The 16336-nt window shown below is 45.7% G+C and overlaps 1 protein-coding gene across 1 annotated transcript; it reads right to left on the bottom strand.

Annotated features, from left to right (window-relative positions):
- Positions 1 to 1672: 1672 nt before the first annotated feature.
- Positions 1673 to 16114, bottom strand: n4bp3 (NEDD4 binding protein 3). Its single transcript, XM_035523720.1, is given in 6 exon segments — positions 1673 to 3612; positions 4137 to 4400; positions 4707 to 5288; positions 6083 to 6159; positions 6162 to 6525; positions 15477 to 16114. Coding segments are annotated over 5 exon segments (1803 nt in total). The 5' UTR covers positions 6493 to 6525; positions 15477 to 16114; the 3' UTR covers positions 1673 to 3063.
- Positions 16115 to 16336: the final 222 nt, after the last annotated feature.

Here is a 16336-nt window from a genome sequence, read left to right as displayed (position 1 = left end):
GGCACTTCTTTGCCTCCAGAGGGCAGGCTTCCCACACAAAGGATTAGCTTCACTGTGACAGGCAAGTACGGATACTCTGTAGAGTAGAATTCAGCACAAATAATTATCTTGTTGTAATATCAGAGGTCTGTAAACTCAGAATACAAATTAGCACTTGCTGTGATTTTGAATTACTCACTAATGTGGTTTGAATGAATCTATGAGGTTGGAACAAAATCATCTTTTGTGTGCCGGCGCCTCGTCCCGTCCTGTACCTTTGCTGAATATGCGTCAGAAGAGAGGTGAGGTCTGGTCCTAAACTGAACTGTGCACCTCTGAATAAGGTGTAGACTTCATAAGAAAAGACATCGGATTGATTTGATTTTTTAATTCATTAATGCAATTATTAAAATCTTGACTCTTAGGACAGCGCTGTAAGATCTTGTCCGAAAGGCCATAGCTACACCAGTTTATCAGGTGTGTTATGTAAAGTACACTCGATATTAATTTAAAAACTCTTACATAAGTAGATGTGTTAGCAATAGCTCACAAATCACAGTCTCATCCAGTCTCTCTTGTTGAGTGTTATATTACATAAAGCTCTTTTTATGAAGGACCTGCTCTTGACATTTATGTATGTTTAGATATAACAGCACAAGTCATGTACACCTCATACCTGTTTGTGATGGTGGTTGTAGAAACCACACTTATTATGTAGCTGGTATTGTTTACATCACATGGAGTTTTCCTGAATGTGCCTGGAGTGCTTTGAGCAACTTTAACACGTGAAGGTTTCTTACCGACAACAAATGTTAGTATCGCCCAGTAGAATCCGTTATTTGGTGTAAACAAAGCAATCAGAGCCTCAAATTATGTTTAGGTGTCTAATAGCATGTGATCCGAGTTTGAGTGGGATTATCACGTCTGCAGCGTCTTGCTTCTGGGTTTTAGGGAACGCCGTGCCAGGCTGTTCCATGGCTTTGCTAGTCTGGGGCTTTACAATCTGCTGCACTCTGTGATCCTCATCCCTGAGATCGCGTGTGTGCGTTCCTCCGCACGCCACTCCTCTGTTCGCCTCCACGGACGCGCCTGTTTCTCCTGCCGCTACAGCGAGCCTCCTGTGCCGCTGCACCCGCTGAGTTAGATGACCTCTGGCCCTGCATTCTACAGTGAGTTAAGCACTGGGAGGGAAGGACTCAGATGGCAGGACTCGGAGGAGGAATGATAGGAATTCGAAGACAAGCTGCAATTGAGGGACCGGGACCCTTCGTTATACTCGACAGCCTCAGCTTTAAAGCGACGAGCAACTCTAAAACCCAAGAGCGACTGGCAGTTTTGAAGCTAGTTAATGGCCCTGTGAGGGAGCTGCTTTGAGAGCTGGGAGGTCACGGAGATTTTACAGCCAGAGTGACAATGAGGAGAAAGGAGGGGAGGAAAAGCTTTGTTCTCTTTAACAGTGGCCTCACATCGTCAACCAAGAGCAAAATTCTCCAGAGAAGAATGTGCAGGTGTGCAGACATGCTCATGGGTGTGCAGACATGCTCGTGTGTGTGTGTGTGGGTGGAGTTAAACCTCTACTATTAAAAAAGTAAATTATATAGAAGAGTAAGTGAGAGAGAGAAATCCACCATCTCTAAATGGTGTCTTTTATGAGTCGCTCGATTACCAATTAGGGAAGAAAAAAGCTGACTGGTCGACAAATATTTCACTTTATTACATAAAATAAAATCAGTCAGGCAATTTCAATGATGTATGCCAAGGTGTACTCTATACGACTTGACAGTTATATATAGTAGTATATACACATAGAATCAATATATAAAATCCCAGATTGACTCCAGTAGTTATCACCATATCAGCATTATTTAAGTAAGATCCAGTAACTTGGGAACTAGTTTTATCTTCTGGACAAGCCTACCATGCCCTTATCATGCCCCTACCACACCCCTTCCACTTTGATATCACTGCTGAGTTCACTACACAGGTGGTTAGCAGTGGTCCTCCGGTCAGAACGTTACTGGTAATAAAGGGGTTGAGGGAGGCTCCAGAACTGAGAACCAAGATGAGCTACAGTCTGTGAGTCTAAGGAACGTAGGTGACTACTAACGAGAGCAGTGTGCGTGTGCTCCAAGCTTGTGTTTTTAGAAAAAGACTTTTATCAGTTTTTAAAAACTGGACTGCGTTTAAACCCAGCGGCAGAGGAGTGTTAAGTCTCTCAGTGCTAAAGCAGGCAGCAAGGGTTGAATGGGAAACCTTCCAAATCTCTTAATAAGATCTGGGTTAAAAAAAACAAAAACAAAACACCCCCCCTCTCCCCTGCCAACAACAGTGAACCTGGCCCTCCCTGTAAAAGGAACCTAGCTGGCATATGAAGGCATGTGAAACTAAAGCGCACACACAGCACTTGATGTCAGGACCTACCTGCAGCTGTTAGCAGTTCTCTCGCGCTAATGTGAAAGGATAGCAATTTACACTGGTGCTACATTAAAGTGTGCCATGCCTGCTAGAATACTTCCTGAAGGATCCCTTTATTTTCTGTGGCTTGCCTCGCTGGCTTTCTCTTTGGGGGGGTGGGGTGGGGGGAATGACTGAGTAAAAATCAGTCTGGTAGTGCGGTAGTTTTAAAACAGTCTGTGGCAGACACAAACAACCAATCCCTGCGATCAGACACGAGTATGAACAAAGAAGAACTGGAAGTGGGCCGGACCGAGGCTGGTCGCCGCCGACAAGACGGCTGAGAGGCTTTCTTCATCACGTCTCCGGTAGAAGGCAGGGTAGCAGTGTAACTATGTTGTTTTGAAACCTGGTATGCAGTTTTTACGGAGTATGCTTAGGTAACAGAAGCATATCTAATACATCATTGTTTTCTTGCTGATGTTTATGAATGGAATGGAAGTTGAGTCTTTTATCAAAATAACATTCGTAAATAATCTCAGTGTTTTACGCATTTTGGTTTACAAATCAACAGCTGATTCAAATGTAAATGCCTGAAGAAAGTCACGTGACACTTTGTAAACCATCTCAGGTTGAGTGCCAGCACTTATCACTCTCCTCATTTAGAGTCTGTCAGATTTCTGCAGGCGTTCAGATTTCGGAAGACTCGGTCCTTTCAATCCACGGAAGGCTGGGGAGAGCGTTTTCGTCCTCTATAGCCCCGCCCTCTTCCGCACCCCCTGTCCGAGTCACGCCCAGTTCAGCCCCGCCTCCTTCGAGCTGGCGCAGTTCTCTCTGCAGACTCTCGTTCTTGCGGTACATCCCCAGGTAGCTGGCCTGCAGCTCTCTCTGATAGCGGAGCACCTTCTCCTTCTCCACCTGCCAGGTGTTGCGCTCAGCCTCAAATGCGGCGGCCTGCGCCTCGCTCTGCCGGCGCTCCAGGAGCAGCTCGGCCCGGAGCCGCTCCTCTGTGCCGGGTGGCCCTCCCCCTTCGCCCCCAGCCCGGACGTCCTCGTGGCGTGCTGCCTGCAGGGCCAGTTGGAGCGTGTCGATCTGGCTGTCCTTGGCGTGTGCCTCGGCCCGAATCTCCCGCAGCTGCGTCTTGAGCAGGAAGATCTCGCCGAGCTTCTGTGCCACCTCGGCCTGAGAGTCCCTCAGCTGCTGCTTCAGCAGGGAGATCTCACCTGCCTTCTGACATACCTGCAGCACACGGGGGCACAAGATGGCCCATGAGGTGCCAGCCCGCAAACAGGTTTACGGGGAGTTAACCACAACAGCTTGCTGCACGCAGGGCTGTGCCATGCGTTTTGTAAAGGAGTGTGGACTACATGTCGAGTTACTGTACAACAGCCTTGCCATGAACAAAAAACATTTCATATCTTTCCAAAAAATGTTTCATATCTGTTCCACATTATGAATGAAGAAATCTCTCTTATTGCCTTAAAAAAAGCCTAGCCCACCCCAAACCCAGTGACAGCCGGGGAGCCAAATCATAAGTTTTCTCTCTTTTATAAAATGGTGAGCACATTGGTGGAGTCACATGCTGTTGTTGTAGATATGGTGACATGGACCTAAAGAAACACCCACTCTCATTCTCACTGCATCCAAAGTTCATGAAAAAAATAAGCCATATGACATACAAAAATCAGTTCAATCAGTCAGTCAGTTAACTAGCATTTCCTGTTATTCATTATTGCAACCCCATAATGGAGCCCACAGCGCACCTCCCATTGGGTCTCCTCGAGCTGGGGGTGGAGCTTTTGGCTTTGGGCGGGGCCCGTGCGGCTCTGCAGGCCTTGGCACTCGAGGCGCAAGGTGCGTAGCTCATCCTGCAGCCGGCTGCGCTCCTGCTGGGCCTTGAACAGCTGCAGCTGTAGGGTGCGCTGGGAGCGCTGAGACTGCTGGGACACCTGCCGCAGCCTGGTGGCATACAGCTGTTTCAACTCAGACACCTCCTTCTCCCAGAGACGCTGCTTCCCCTCAAACACCTGCCATGCGCACACATGTGTATATACACACACACACACACAAAACAAACCCCAGACACACACAAGGAATGGGAGATTAGAGTGACGTACGATACTGATTGTGCTGTCTGGAATTTACAGTACATGCAGCACCTAACTGCCTAATCTCTGTCTGTGTGTCGGTTCCTAAGGAGTTTTGAAACACTGAAAAAAAATTTCTAAGAGGTTGTAACCCACTGTAGTATACAGATTTCTAAGAGGGTATAACCAGCTGTGGGAAGCTGTAATAACCGTGCCCCTGTGTGGCACGTTGGTGTCAGCGCGGACCTGTGCGATTGCGTCCTCGCTCTCATCCAAGTTCCTCCTCATCTGCCGGAGCTCATGCTCCTTCTCCTGGAGCCGCTCCTCCAGCTCCCTGACCATCTCCTCCATGGAGTGGGACAGCTCATATTGGGGTGGGGCGCTGCTGCCGTAGCCCGGCACCCGCCCGAGGACGGCCATGTTGCGGCATGACGCCCCCCCCGTACCCGCAGCCGCCCCACCTCTGGATCCCCCCAACGTCCGGTCCAGGGAACCGATGTGGTCAATGTGGCCCATGGAGGCGCTGATCTGGCCCAGGTGTGGGCGGAAGGGCGGAAGACTGTTTATGGAGTTGTGTCCCGAGTCCGAGGTGGTCTCCTCTTCCTGGCTTGGACCACGGGGTGGCACCAGGGAGCCCTTGTTGGCGCTCGTGCCTGCTCGAGAGGGAGAGGAGGAAGACGAGGAAGTCGAGAGAGATTTGCTTGATGGTTTGCCGCCGGATAGGTGCATGCTGTTCGCTGGGTCATCAGGCTTGGACGGGTAGAGGTTCTGCATGGAACTGAAGCTCTTCGGCGTCACCAGCTTGAAGGCGGAAGGTCTAAAACGAGGCTTTGGGGGAAAATGAGAAAAAGTCCATCAGAGCGTTTGCATTTCACTTTAATTGGCTACTTATACAGAAAAGGAACCCTGGGACCAAGGTCTTATTTACAGACGGTCCGTCGTACACTCTAAATCAGGAGACTGCGTCTATGCTTAAGCTGAAAACAGCGGATGGCGTTAGTGAATCTGACCAATCCTTCTTGTCTATTTTTTTCTCTGCTGTGTACTACGTGTTCAATAACTCGAGGCAGGCCACACTTGATTAAGAAGCTGCTCATCCCTGCAGAGGCCAGGGAGTTAGGCTACATGTCAGCAGAGGCATGGAAACTCAAGTGATTTTACTCCACACGCGATCGAGGTACCTGCCTCCGTGTCGTCTCCATGCGGGACAGAGTGAGTGTACCTTCACTAGAGCTGCAATTCGCTTACAACCCCCTTAGCCCTGATGAGGAAAGCATTTATCTCGGGTTGTCATCTACATTCTTTAAGCAGAACTACTCACTGGATAGCCTTGAATGTGCACCTTCTGAAATGTAAAATTAGTGTGTAAAGACGATACCACGGCTAGACGCTGCTGTGAACAAAACGAATCAAAACTAAATGTAACATCAATTAGTGAAGGTTAACCCTAACACTGAGCTTATAGCCAACCTTGATCTGACGCACCTGATCGGACCACTTAAAGCTTAAAGACAACCTGAATGCTAAGGTAGGCAAGACTTGGGCTGGAGCTAAACTGTGGGAGACCGGAAGTGCGGTTCGGCTCTGTGTGGCCATGCCTTCCTTCTGCCCTGTTATCATACCTTGTCAAACTTGCCACCGATTGGGAGAGAGTTCTTCCCCACATCCAGCTCTTTGCCGTCTCTGTGGTAGACCTTGTGTAGACGTTCTCCTCCTCCCGGGAATGTTCCCTCTTGATGGAGGAGGTCCCCGAGATGATGCGCTTTCCTACTTTTGACTCCTTCCTGGTGATGTTGAGGTAGTTGAGCAGCTCTTGCTGGTTAAAGCCCTTTCTGAGCAGCCCACTGCTCTGACGCTCTGCCACTTGAGGAACCGCTCTATGGCTTTTAGTGGGTGAGATGTCTGGCTTTTCGATCAGGCTGCCTACACTACCCATAATGCAGCCGGCGGACACCAAAGAGGATGTTGGGTAAAGCGCGCTAATGCTCTTGCTGGGGTCTCGGGTCAAGGGCAAAGCCTGGACCGTTGCCATTGGTTACAGGATTGAGTGACTCCTTTGGCAGGTCTAAGATTGACAAGATAAAGAAGTACATCAGATCTTTCATTTCATTTACTGCATTTAGCTGGCGCTTTTATCCAAAGCGACTCACAATTATGACTGAAAACTTGAGCAACTGAAGGTTGAAAGGCCTTGCTCAGGGGCCTAACAGTGGCAGCTGGTGGTCGGACTTAAACTGGCAACCTTCCAATTAAAAGTAGATACATTTCTTAACCACTGAGTTACCACTGCCCCAAAACAATGACTTTCTACAAAACTATGACTTGAAGAACATGCTGAAGAACTAAGATGCATTTGCTGTCATGTAGGGGTGTAACGATACACTGACGCACTGAATCTGACTGAGGCATTGATTCTAAAGACTGTAATGTGATCTGGGCACTCCACTGTACATACATCAGTATTGTAAAAACTACGAAGGGTTGTTTTTCGAGAACAATAAACTTGAATTTTAATTCAGCACATAATGGATGTTTTCTGTCAACCTGATCACTTTTAGTCAATGAGAAATGTAGATGTTTGCTAGATGTATCGATCACATTGATCTTCTATTACTGACAGAAAATCTGTTGCATCGTATACATCAAAATGGCACTGCGGCTAACCCTAAGGTCTACACCCTTACAGTCTGTATTCCGAGCACACTGCCACCAAGTATGCACTAGATACTTTAGTGTAGAGTATGTAATAGAGAGGCTGGACCCTATGCTGTGGGTGGAATTGATCAATGCCTGAGCATCTGCCACAGTTATGTAAGCAGCAAGTGCAAAATTCACCTCTGCAATAAAGGTCTGTGAACACAATAAAGCAAAAAACAAAACTGCATAATTTCCCAAAGCCACATCTACATACACCTGCTGGTGCTTGCATATAAAACACCTGTTAATAAAAAATTTAAAAAAAAGACACGACAACACTTTTATTGTTATAAGTAGTTATCCTTTCACATTCCTGGAGCTTTGCTGTTTTCCTGCTGTGGTTGTAGCTGTGTGGTCATTAAAAAGGTTAAGAACATCATCTTCATCATTATCATCCTCCTCATAGCTGAGCTCTGCAATAACTCTGGACTGTTTGAGCAAAACACAACACAGCTGGGGATGAGACGTACGATCTTTCTACCATAACAGCTACGTTCCTAGAAAAAATAAAATGAAATAAATAAATAAATAAATAAATTTATCTAAATCTTAGAAATGAGAAGTAAAGCACAGATGCCAGTTTGCAGGTCCATTGCATAACTACAATGAGTCAAACTCCCACACAAATCTAAATCCTGAAAGATCCCAGGATAAATGCCTCAGGAGATACGCAGACCCAATCGTGATTCCGAGGAGTTAGCAGAGCCTTCACTGATGCGCAGAGCTCTACGTTAATCCTCGGCACTGACGAGAGCACAAGAGTTTGTCTCTCTCCCTCAATCATGGCAGGAAACCACTCTGATGGGAAGAGCTCGGTTTCTCCATGCAGCTGTGCTTCTTTTCCCACAGGGTTAGAACTCCACTTCTTTTTGTTTCTCTCCTTCTCCATTCCATCTTAGCTTTTCCAAGCACCTCATTAAGGGCATGTACTGATTTCACACTAGCAATCCCCTCTCTCTCCCCTGCAGTGTAAATCTACCTCTGAAGTACCATAAAAGAGAAAATACAACACACAATGAAACTGTTTCTGGAAAGGTGACACACCAATTCGCTGGAGCGCAAACACAAACACACACACACACACACACACACAAAGATGCCTTCAGACAAATCATCAATAAAACAACAAGCAGGCTGGAGAATATCTTCGGCTCTGTGGTCTCATTCTGGATAACAGCGAAGCAGATTTGAAGCACCATGATAGTGATCCACTCTGAGTCCAAAAACCCTCACTGATTTGCCAGTCTGCTACTGTTCCAAGCCCCATAGATGCAGGAGCCAGAGAAGTGGAGGGGACACACATCTCCTTGTTTTTTTCTTTTTCTTTTTATATTTATACTGCAGTATATGACTGGAGCTAAACTGTTAGAATCCATAAGATATAAAATATCAGAGCTAAGTATATTCTTACTCGCCCATCATACTCAAATAAATAATGACAAACGCCTTATATAGACATCACATTGGAATCTACGCATAATGTTCCAAAACAAAGATTATTCCGTGTACACTGAAACACAAAGGAAAAGGTCAAGGGAGATGAATGATTTTAGGTCATGTTTAATCTTTGTCTTTGGCTGTGCTAAATTCTAAACACAGTTACACGGTGACGTTTAAACTGAAACACAGTTCACAAACTACTGCTCTACAGTCATTGGAAAGTATATGAGGAATGTCAAAGTCTGATAACCACAAACCCAGGGGCTTTCAGATATTAGGGAGGAGGGTAAAAAGCCTTTTAAAAGATGGCCACAAATCTTTCAGGACTTTAAAACTGCTGCATCCAGTTGTTAATTCATAGCCAACTACTTCAACATTTGAAAAGCCAACAAGGGCTTGATTTACAAGGCAGACAACTCCCTGCCCTTAGACACACACACACACACACACACACACACACACACACACACACACACACACACACACACACACACACACACACCACACACACACACACACACACACAAACCTCTGTCCTTCATGATGATCTCTTACAACCGTGACTGTATGAATAGTTTAGCGATGTCACAACCTCCAGTAAATTTTATTATTTAAAATAAAATTCGCATTTAAAAACTTCCTTAGTTACAAGACCAACTTCTTCACATATAGCTGCATGTTTGACGATTGATGCAAAATGTTTCTGTATGAAGCAAATCCACATTTGTACCAATAGGTAGAGTTGACACAGATATAAGCAAAACGGATAAGGATTATCAAAGACGTGCAGAATCACATAATTTCCCACAATGCTCAATGAAGAGCGGAGCCATAAATCAGTGCCAGGTAAACTGTAAAAACGGTTACGCATTCTGTTCTGAAAAACCCACCATAACATCTATATAACAGATTCTAAGCATAACCCCCAAATGTTGCCCTATGGAAGGCTTGAGAGAGGTCACTTTAACTCCAGCACCGAGAATTTGACAAATAAATACGGTAACACCATTAAATCACCCTAAATGTGGAACAAACAATGTCTTTCTGCGGTTTACAGCTGGAATATCAGTTACTGGCCACAGTGCACCTGCAATGGTCTCTCCACATCTCCCTGGACCGGCCTTGTTTTGAGGACACCTGTGGGCAAAGCTCCAGGTGAAGCCCAAAGCTCTGCACACAATCTGGGGGGGGGGGGGGGGTCTATTTAAAGGGTGAGAGGTGAGGCTTTCAGGTGCTCACATTCAAGCACAGACAAAACAGCATCTCTGGGCTATACATGCTAAAATAAACTCACTTTCGTTCATGTTATGTGATACTACATGTTATCTGATACTTAAAAAATGGGTTTTTAATATCACTGAAGAAAAAAAAAGAAGGAGTTTCACCACATTATAAGACTTTATTATAATTTTATAAGTCTTTGGGCCTATTCACAGAAAGGCTCTAGATAATAAAGTAACTTTAAAGCTAAAGGTATAGAATTAGGTTACTGCAAAGGTCACTGAGGTTGCTGAGAAATCATGCAGTAAAACTATGACTGTCATTTTAGCCCATTTTAGTTTAAATTACAGGTGGCTTTTATTAACTATGCATAATGACATTTTCCCATAGGCCTAGAGAAGTATCGGATAACAGAATTTATTTTAGCAAACCCATAACTCAAAACCTCATTGGTTAAAGCTGTGTGGGAGAAGCAGGTGAAGCTTAGAGGTTCCTGAAGGGAATCAAATTCCAAACATGTTTTCCAACAACAAGTTAAGACTTGCGGCCAACCTGATGCACCACAGGACAGTAAAGAGTCAAATTCTCTTGAAGCATGCAACCATGGTGACTAACTAGTCTTGCTTCATGTATTACTAAATGCTGGACTTTCTTATCATATATTTCAGACTGAGTTTTCTCGAAAGATGTCCTTGATCTTCCGGACAGCTTGGACTGCTTTGGTGACTCAGTGCTCAATTTAAATGACATTGAAAAATTACATCTGGCTGCAATGTTTGAGCTTGAAGGAGGGGTGTGTGTGTGTGTGTGTGTGTGTGTGTGTGTGTGTCTGTTTGTCTTTGGGGGTGCTTCAGCCACTGTGGTCTTCTAATCTGCTGCCAGAGTAATTTGTTGCCTCAGCTTTGTGAATGGTAATGTGTCAATCATCTGCAGACTCCACCCAGGGTCTTTTGCTGCCGCTCAGGGGCAGAAGGCTGCTGCCACTGACTGAATGCAGTGTGTTCAGGCGTTCCTGAGATTTTCAGATCAGATGCTGCAGCCTGAATCCGGAGCCGGAATGCAGACGCTGTGACGCTCCTGCTAGCCATCACCAAGAAGGAGACAGAAAGGCGACGCCAGAAGTGCAGCACACACACACACACACACACACACACACACACACACACACACACACACACACCACAAAATGACTTTCCCAAAGCAACATAGTGACACTAAGCTAATAATTATTAATTGTTAAATCTCACTATTATATGTTACACACAAAATATTCTTTTCACTGTCAACTCGTTACCAATCTGTCATACCACACTCTAACCAAGAAAGTGTAAACACCATGTGAGTAGTAGTCAAGTCTACAATAAGGCAGCCACGCAACACCTTGAGGCTTGAAACTTTCCCGTAGTAAACTTCATCCCTCATGAAGTTACAACAGTTTATTATAACAAACTCAAATTGGTCAGCTACAACCCTCACACATACACAAACACCACAGACCGAAAGAAGAGGGAACAGACGTGAGTGTTGTGCTGCCCTCTGAATGACTTTACGAAACCAGCCCTTATAATCGACGAGCAGGAAAGCCCCATCCCTAGGCCGACACACGGCAGCCTTTTGTTGAGAGTTAACAGTCGCCAATTCACGGGAAAAGCACAGGGCGATCGAGCAGGGTGTCATTCTCGGCGAAGCACCATAAACTGCACAGGGCTCGGCCTTATTTCACCCTGCATCCATGGCCTTCTTTACTGCCAGTTGGCCCCCATCCTTGCGAAGGCCCCGGGGCAGCTTTACGCAGATGCTTGTTTACGCAGGGCTGGCACACAGGGGCCATTCTACTTGGATGGGCCCCGCGTGAGACATGGAGGCCTGACGGCAGAGTGCTGAGAGCCAAGCTGAGACTGCCACATTTACATTTACGGCATTTAGCAGACACTCTTAAGACTGACTTACGAAAGTGTTTTGTCATTTACTCATAGAATACACCCTAGCTGGTACAGTAGGTTAGAGTCCAATCTACCATTGAACTAGAATGCTGTTGAAATACAGGGATCAATGCCTAGAAGTGCAAAATACATAACCTCGACATCAGACAACGATAAGTGCAATAAACAATAAATACTAGAGTTTGTTAGTCAACAAAGGGGCAGTCAACATAAGTACTAGTTTCAGTTAGTCAACATAGGAGCAGGGTCAGTGGTCATTTAAATATTCCACAGATAGATGGGTCTTCAGTCTGCATTTGAAGACTGCAAGGGACTCTGCTGTCTGGACAACAAGCAGAATTCCTCAATGGACTGCCATGGCACCAGCAGGGAGAGCCAACTGCTTCCAGGTCAGAGTGGAAAACGGGTCTACGCTTCATGTGACCAGGCTGACATCACATGGATATGGAACACAGTTTGCATGCACTGCAAGCCAGTGTAACAGTGGCCACCCACACGTCCTCACAGCCTAACTACACAATGTTATGGTGTCACTTACATGTTAACACCATTTTGATGTCTTTTCTACTGTTACACCGCTATGATATCGAAACCCAGCACAAGTGTTTACGTGCCATTAGTGCAGCTGGGTAGAGAGCAGTGAGGTGTTTTGTTGGGCCTTCATCTTTTAACACTTTACCCAAACACAGATGCAACAAAAAACATGTTGATCAGAAACTTGCTTATCCTCAACACAGCAAATGCTTTATGTGTGTGTCTGCTCAAAATTTGACCACAGATCCATACACGTTTATCCAACAGCCACAGGGCTAGAGAAAGTAGCTAGAGATACTCTTAGCCATAGTGTGAATATCAGTCCCTGCCAAAAGAAAGTCATGTGTGCGTGTGTGTGCATACACGCGTGTGAGTATACTCTATAAATAGGTGTCTGTGTGTGTACTTGTGTAAGCATTCTCTGTAAACAGGTGTGTGTGCATGCATGCATGTTAGTGTGCTGTATAAACAGGTGTGTGTGAACAGAGTACAGACTGACTGAGCTGTGCAGAAAGCTTTTGGAGAAGCCATCCCAAGTGTTAAACCTTATAACAGCTGAAGTAATCCAGTGCCTGCTTTGACCCTGCAGTCTTTCTCACACACACACACACACACACACACACACACACACACACACACACACACACATACATACATACACACACACACACACACACACGGCGTGCTCCATTCCAGGCTGCTTTCAGTACTGACCCACTGCTGAAGGACTAGTGCACACACGCACTTTTCTAATTAAATGGGTGAGAAATCTGGAACAGCCTCATGTGTTGCATTACTCAAATGAGGCACTCAGGCCACACCCTCACGCCACCTGATTCGCACTGCTCCTCCAACACTGCAGCAAAGTGCAGCTCCGGCACTTACTGCACAGGCCCGTGCTCATGAACCCATACAAACGTGCAAATGACTTTTGGTCATCGGAGGAAAGGTTTTATGCACCACAGAAGATTTTCAAGCCACCTTTGTTTAGACTAGAAGCCTGTTACCCTGTAGTTGTAGACGCTGTCAAGAATTTGATAACTGTACCATGTATGACTTCAGAGAGACTACATCGATATGACAACATAGAAAACATGTCTCCTTAGTTACAGTATGAACAAAATGGTCTGTTGCAGGGAGTAATAGTCTCCAATTTCCTCCTGGGATCAATAAAGTTTGTTTGTTCATTCTTTCTTTCTAGTCATTCTATCTGGGTCTACACCACAAGGCACCTGGTTGCTCATTTCAATGGGAGAAAACAGTACAGAAGAGCTGTAGGACATAAACTGGTTTTGACGATGCAGTGACCTAAATAAATCCGTCTGCAACTACGCTCCTATAAGCACATGCTGTGCTTACTGTACCACCACACATATTGTACAATCTGATTAAATCTTCTCAACACTTTTCTGATCTTAACATTCTCTATGTTAGAGGGCTCTCTGTCTCCAACGGCACTAATCCAGTGACCTTTAGGTGCCAGAAGATGTTCAGAGGTAAATGCAATCAGCAACACCAAGCTCTGCATACACATAATCTGCTCGACAAGAACAGCGTCAATGCGAGCCAGATTAATTTTTCTTCTGAAAGAGAAACAAAAACTCACTAAATAAAAATCCTTCAACATTTCAAAATGCCACAAAACAGTGGATATGCTACAACAGTCCACTGTTACCTCATGAGCCTTGACCGGCCCTTGCGAACTCTCCCTTCAACTTTAACCCCATGGCCGAATGAGATTGTATCAAGCATTGCTCTCAACAAACATCAACATTTCCCTCAGCACTAATACTGCGTGCCGTTCTGGCCTTTTGAACAAAGGAGCCCTTTGTCGTTGAGCCTGTGCCGTCTGTGCGCCGAGGCGAAGGCTTCACAGGTTGGACCAGCTCTCGTTACGTTTGCCATTCCCACCAAGATAAGATGCTTCCTCCTTCCCTCTCCTTTCCAACGGGGTGGGGAGCTGCATTCTTTATGGCTAAGGAGTGAGATAAGTTGCGGAAAATGGCATCCCCCAAACCGCTGTCCAGGTAATTATTTACCTATTTCTATGGCAGCCTGGACCAGGTCACTGAGATAAGCATACCAGAGCCAGTTGGACTCTTGTATTAACCATTCTGATAATGATGATAATCATACTATCATTAATGCTACTGCACATGTAAATGTTTATACTAACAGGTGTATTAACACTAATAGTGGTGTCATTAGGTTTCGGTGAGACAGTGATAGAGAGAAAGTTGCGTATTGAGCCTGATGGTCCAAAGCTGATCTGCTAGTCCTGATTCGAGTCCTGAGTCTTGACATCCATAAAGATGTCTAGAATCACGAAAGATTCCCAGTGGTAATGAATGGCATGTGGGTCTGCCCAGCGTGCTCGGGGAAGGCTGTCTAAGAATGGCCGATTCTTCAAAGCATCCTCTTCAGTACTTTTGAGAACTGGTTTGAAAGATGCTGTCCTGACATAAGCATCGTACCACTTTCACATGATCACGGCAAGACCTTTACATTTACTGCTATGTTAAAACGGTGTTTAGGTAGCGACCACACGGTACACACCTCGACACAAATAGACGAGATCACGGCCGGGTGAAAGCGCAACACGGTGTGGGTTTATCTCTTTGTTTAGCTTATAGAGCCACTGCGGTACAGCACAAAAGAATTCAATCTGATAGGTGTTGTCAAAGCCCAGAAGTGGCCTGTGGCAGTGTGGCACTTAAAGACACTCCCCACTAGGGATGAGCTGGAATACACCTGGAATACGCCTGGAATATGCCTGGAATACACCTCAGTAAGACTCTCGTGGCAAGTGCAAACTGGATAAATTCATTTATTTCATTTTCTCTGCTATGGCAGGGGGCGTTAGCCTTCAGAAACTCTGTGCTTTGCTGGTTGGACATTCAGTTCAGGAAAACACAAGCAACTTAGATTTAAATAAGTGTATCAACTAAATACAGCAAATAGGAACGATAAATATTCCATACTTGGATGAAAATTGGCTTTGTAGGAATTTAGTTCCCCTTCTCTTAAAAAGCAAATTTTGGGATAAAACAGTAGTTTGTCATATTCTTTGAATGTAACATTTCAACAACATTCTTACTACACTAGGCACTGCTGTCATTCAGTCATTCACGCTGCTCTGAAAGGCTGTAATCTGAATACAGCACAAGGAGGGTGAGATCACCTGAAACGGCCTTCCTGTGTTGTCTCTGATGTGTTTTCTCCCAGTCCTCGCCCGCTTCCTTGGCTCCTGGTGCTCGGCCGCACCTGTTGGCGTCCAGCTCTGCAGTGGACGGTTGCTCGGCCCCTGGTCGTCGCGCTTCTCTGCTTTCTTCTCACAGAACTACTGCCAGACTGCGCCTGGGAAAAATCCCCGCTACACTTCCCTGTCCGGGCAAGCGTCTCTGGTTACCCTTATCTCCCTTTCTGTGCTGCCAGAGAAAGAAAGTATGCCATTCTGTGCACCGGTGTGGCAGGACCTGTTCTCCTTGTTTGGTGACAGGACTGAGGGACACAGGATTAGTGACGGGAGACCGGTCCCGAGCCTTGTTTACACGGTGTTATACTGGCTGGCCTGGCAAAGTGGTTAATGATTAATATTTCAGGTGGTTTGTGAACCCACAAGTGCTTATTATTAATTTAAAATGTACAAACGGAGAAGCTGCAGTGCAGATAATCAGGGGTACTTAGAAAGGCTGTGTTGGATATCACTTCTAACGTATGTCATATCATAGAGCTCAGAGTCTCATACTCAGCCTGGCAGCCTATAGCTCTAGCCAACAGCACACTGTCCATGGGATATTACACAGTGCTACTGGGAGACATCTGAATCCAAAACGTACCAAAGCAAACAGAGACAGCCTAAGGGCTGTCACTCACACCTTTGGAATGACTGCGGGTAAACCACCGAGCTATCACGTCCAGGTCCTGACGAACACTCTTAGAAAAGCCGCATCTGTGACCTCCAGGGTCCATCATAGCCAGACTAAGAGCAGGAGCCAGGTAGATGGGATACAATGAGTCACCACCACCATGCATTCCAGT

This window comes from Electrophorus electricus, chromosome 2 (assembly GCF_013358815.1).
Source record: "Electrophorus electricus isolate fEleEle1 chromosome 2, fEleEle1.pri, whole genome shotgun sequence".
Classification (NCBI taxonomy): Eukaryota; Metazoa; Chordata; class Actinopteri; order Gymnotiformes; family Gymnotidae; genus Electrophorus; species Electrophorus electricus.
Note: the sequence above shows the minus strand (reverse complement) of the source record. Positions and strands in the feature narration are given on the sequence as shown.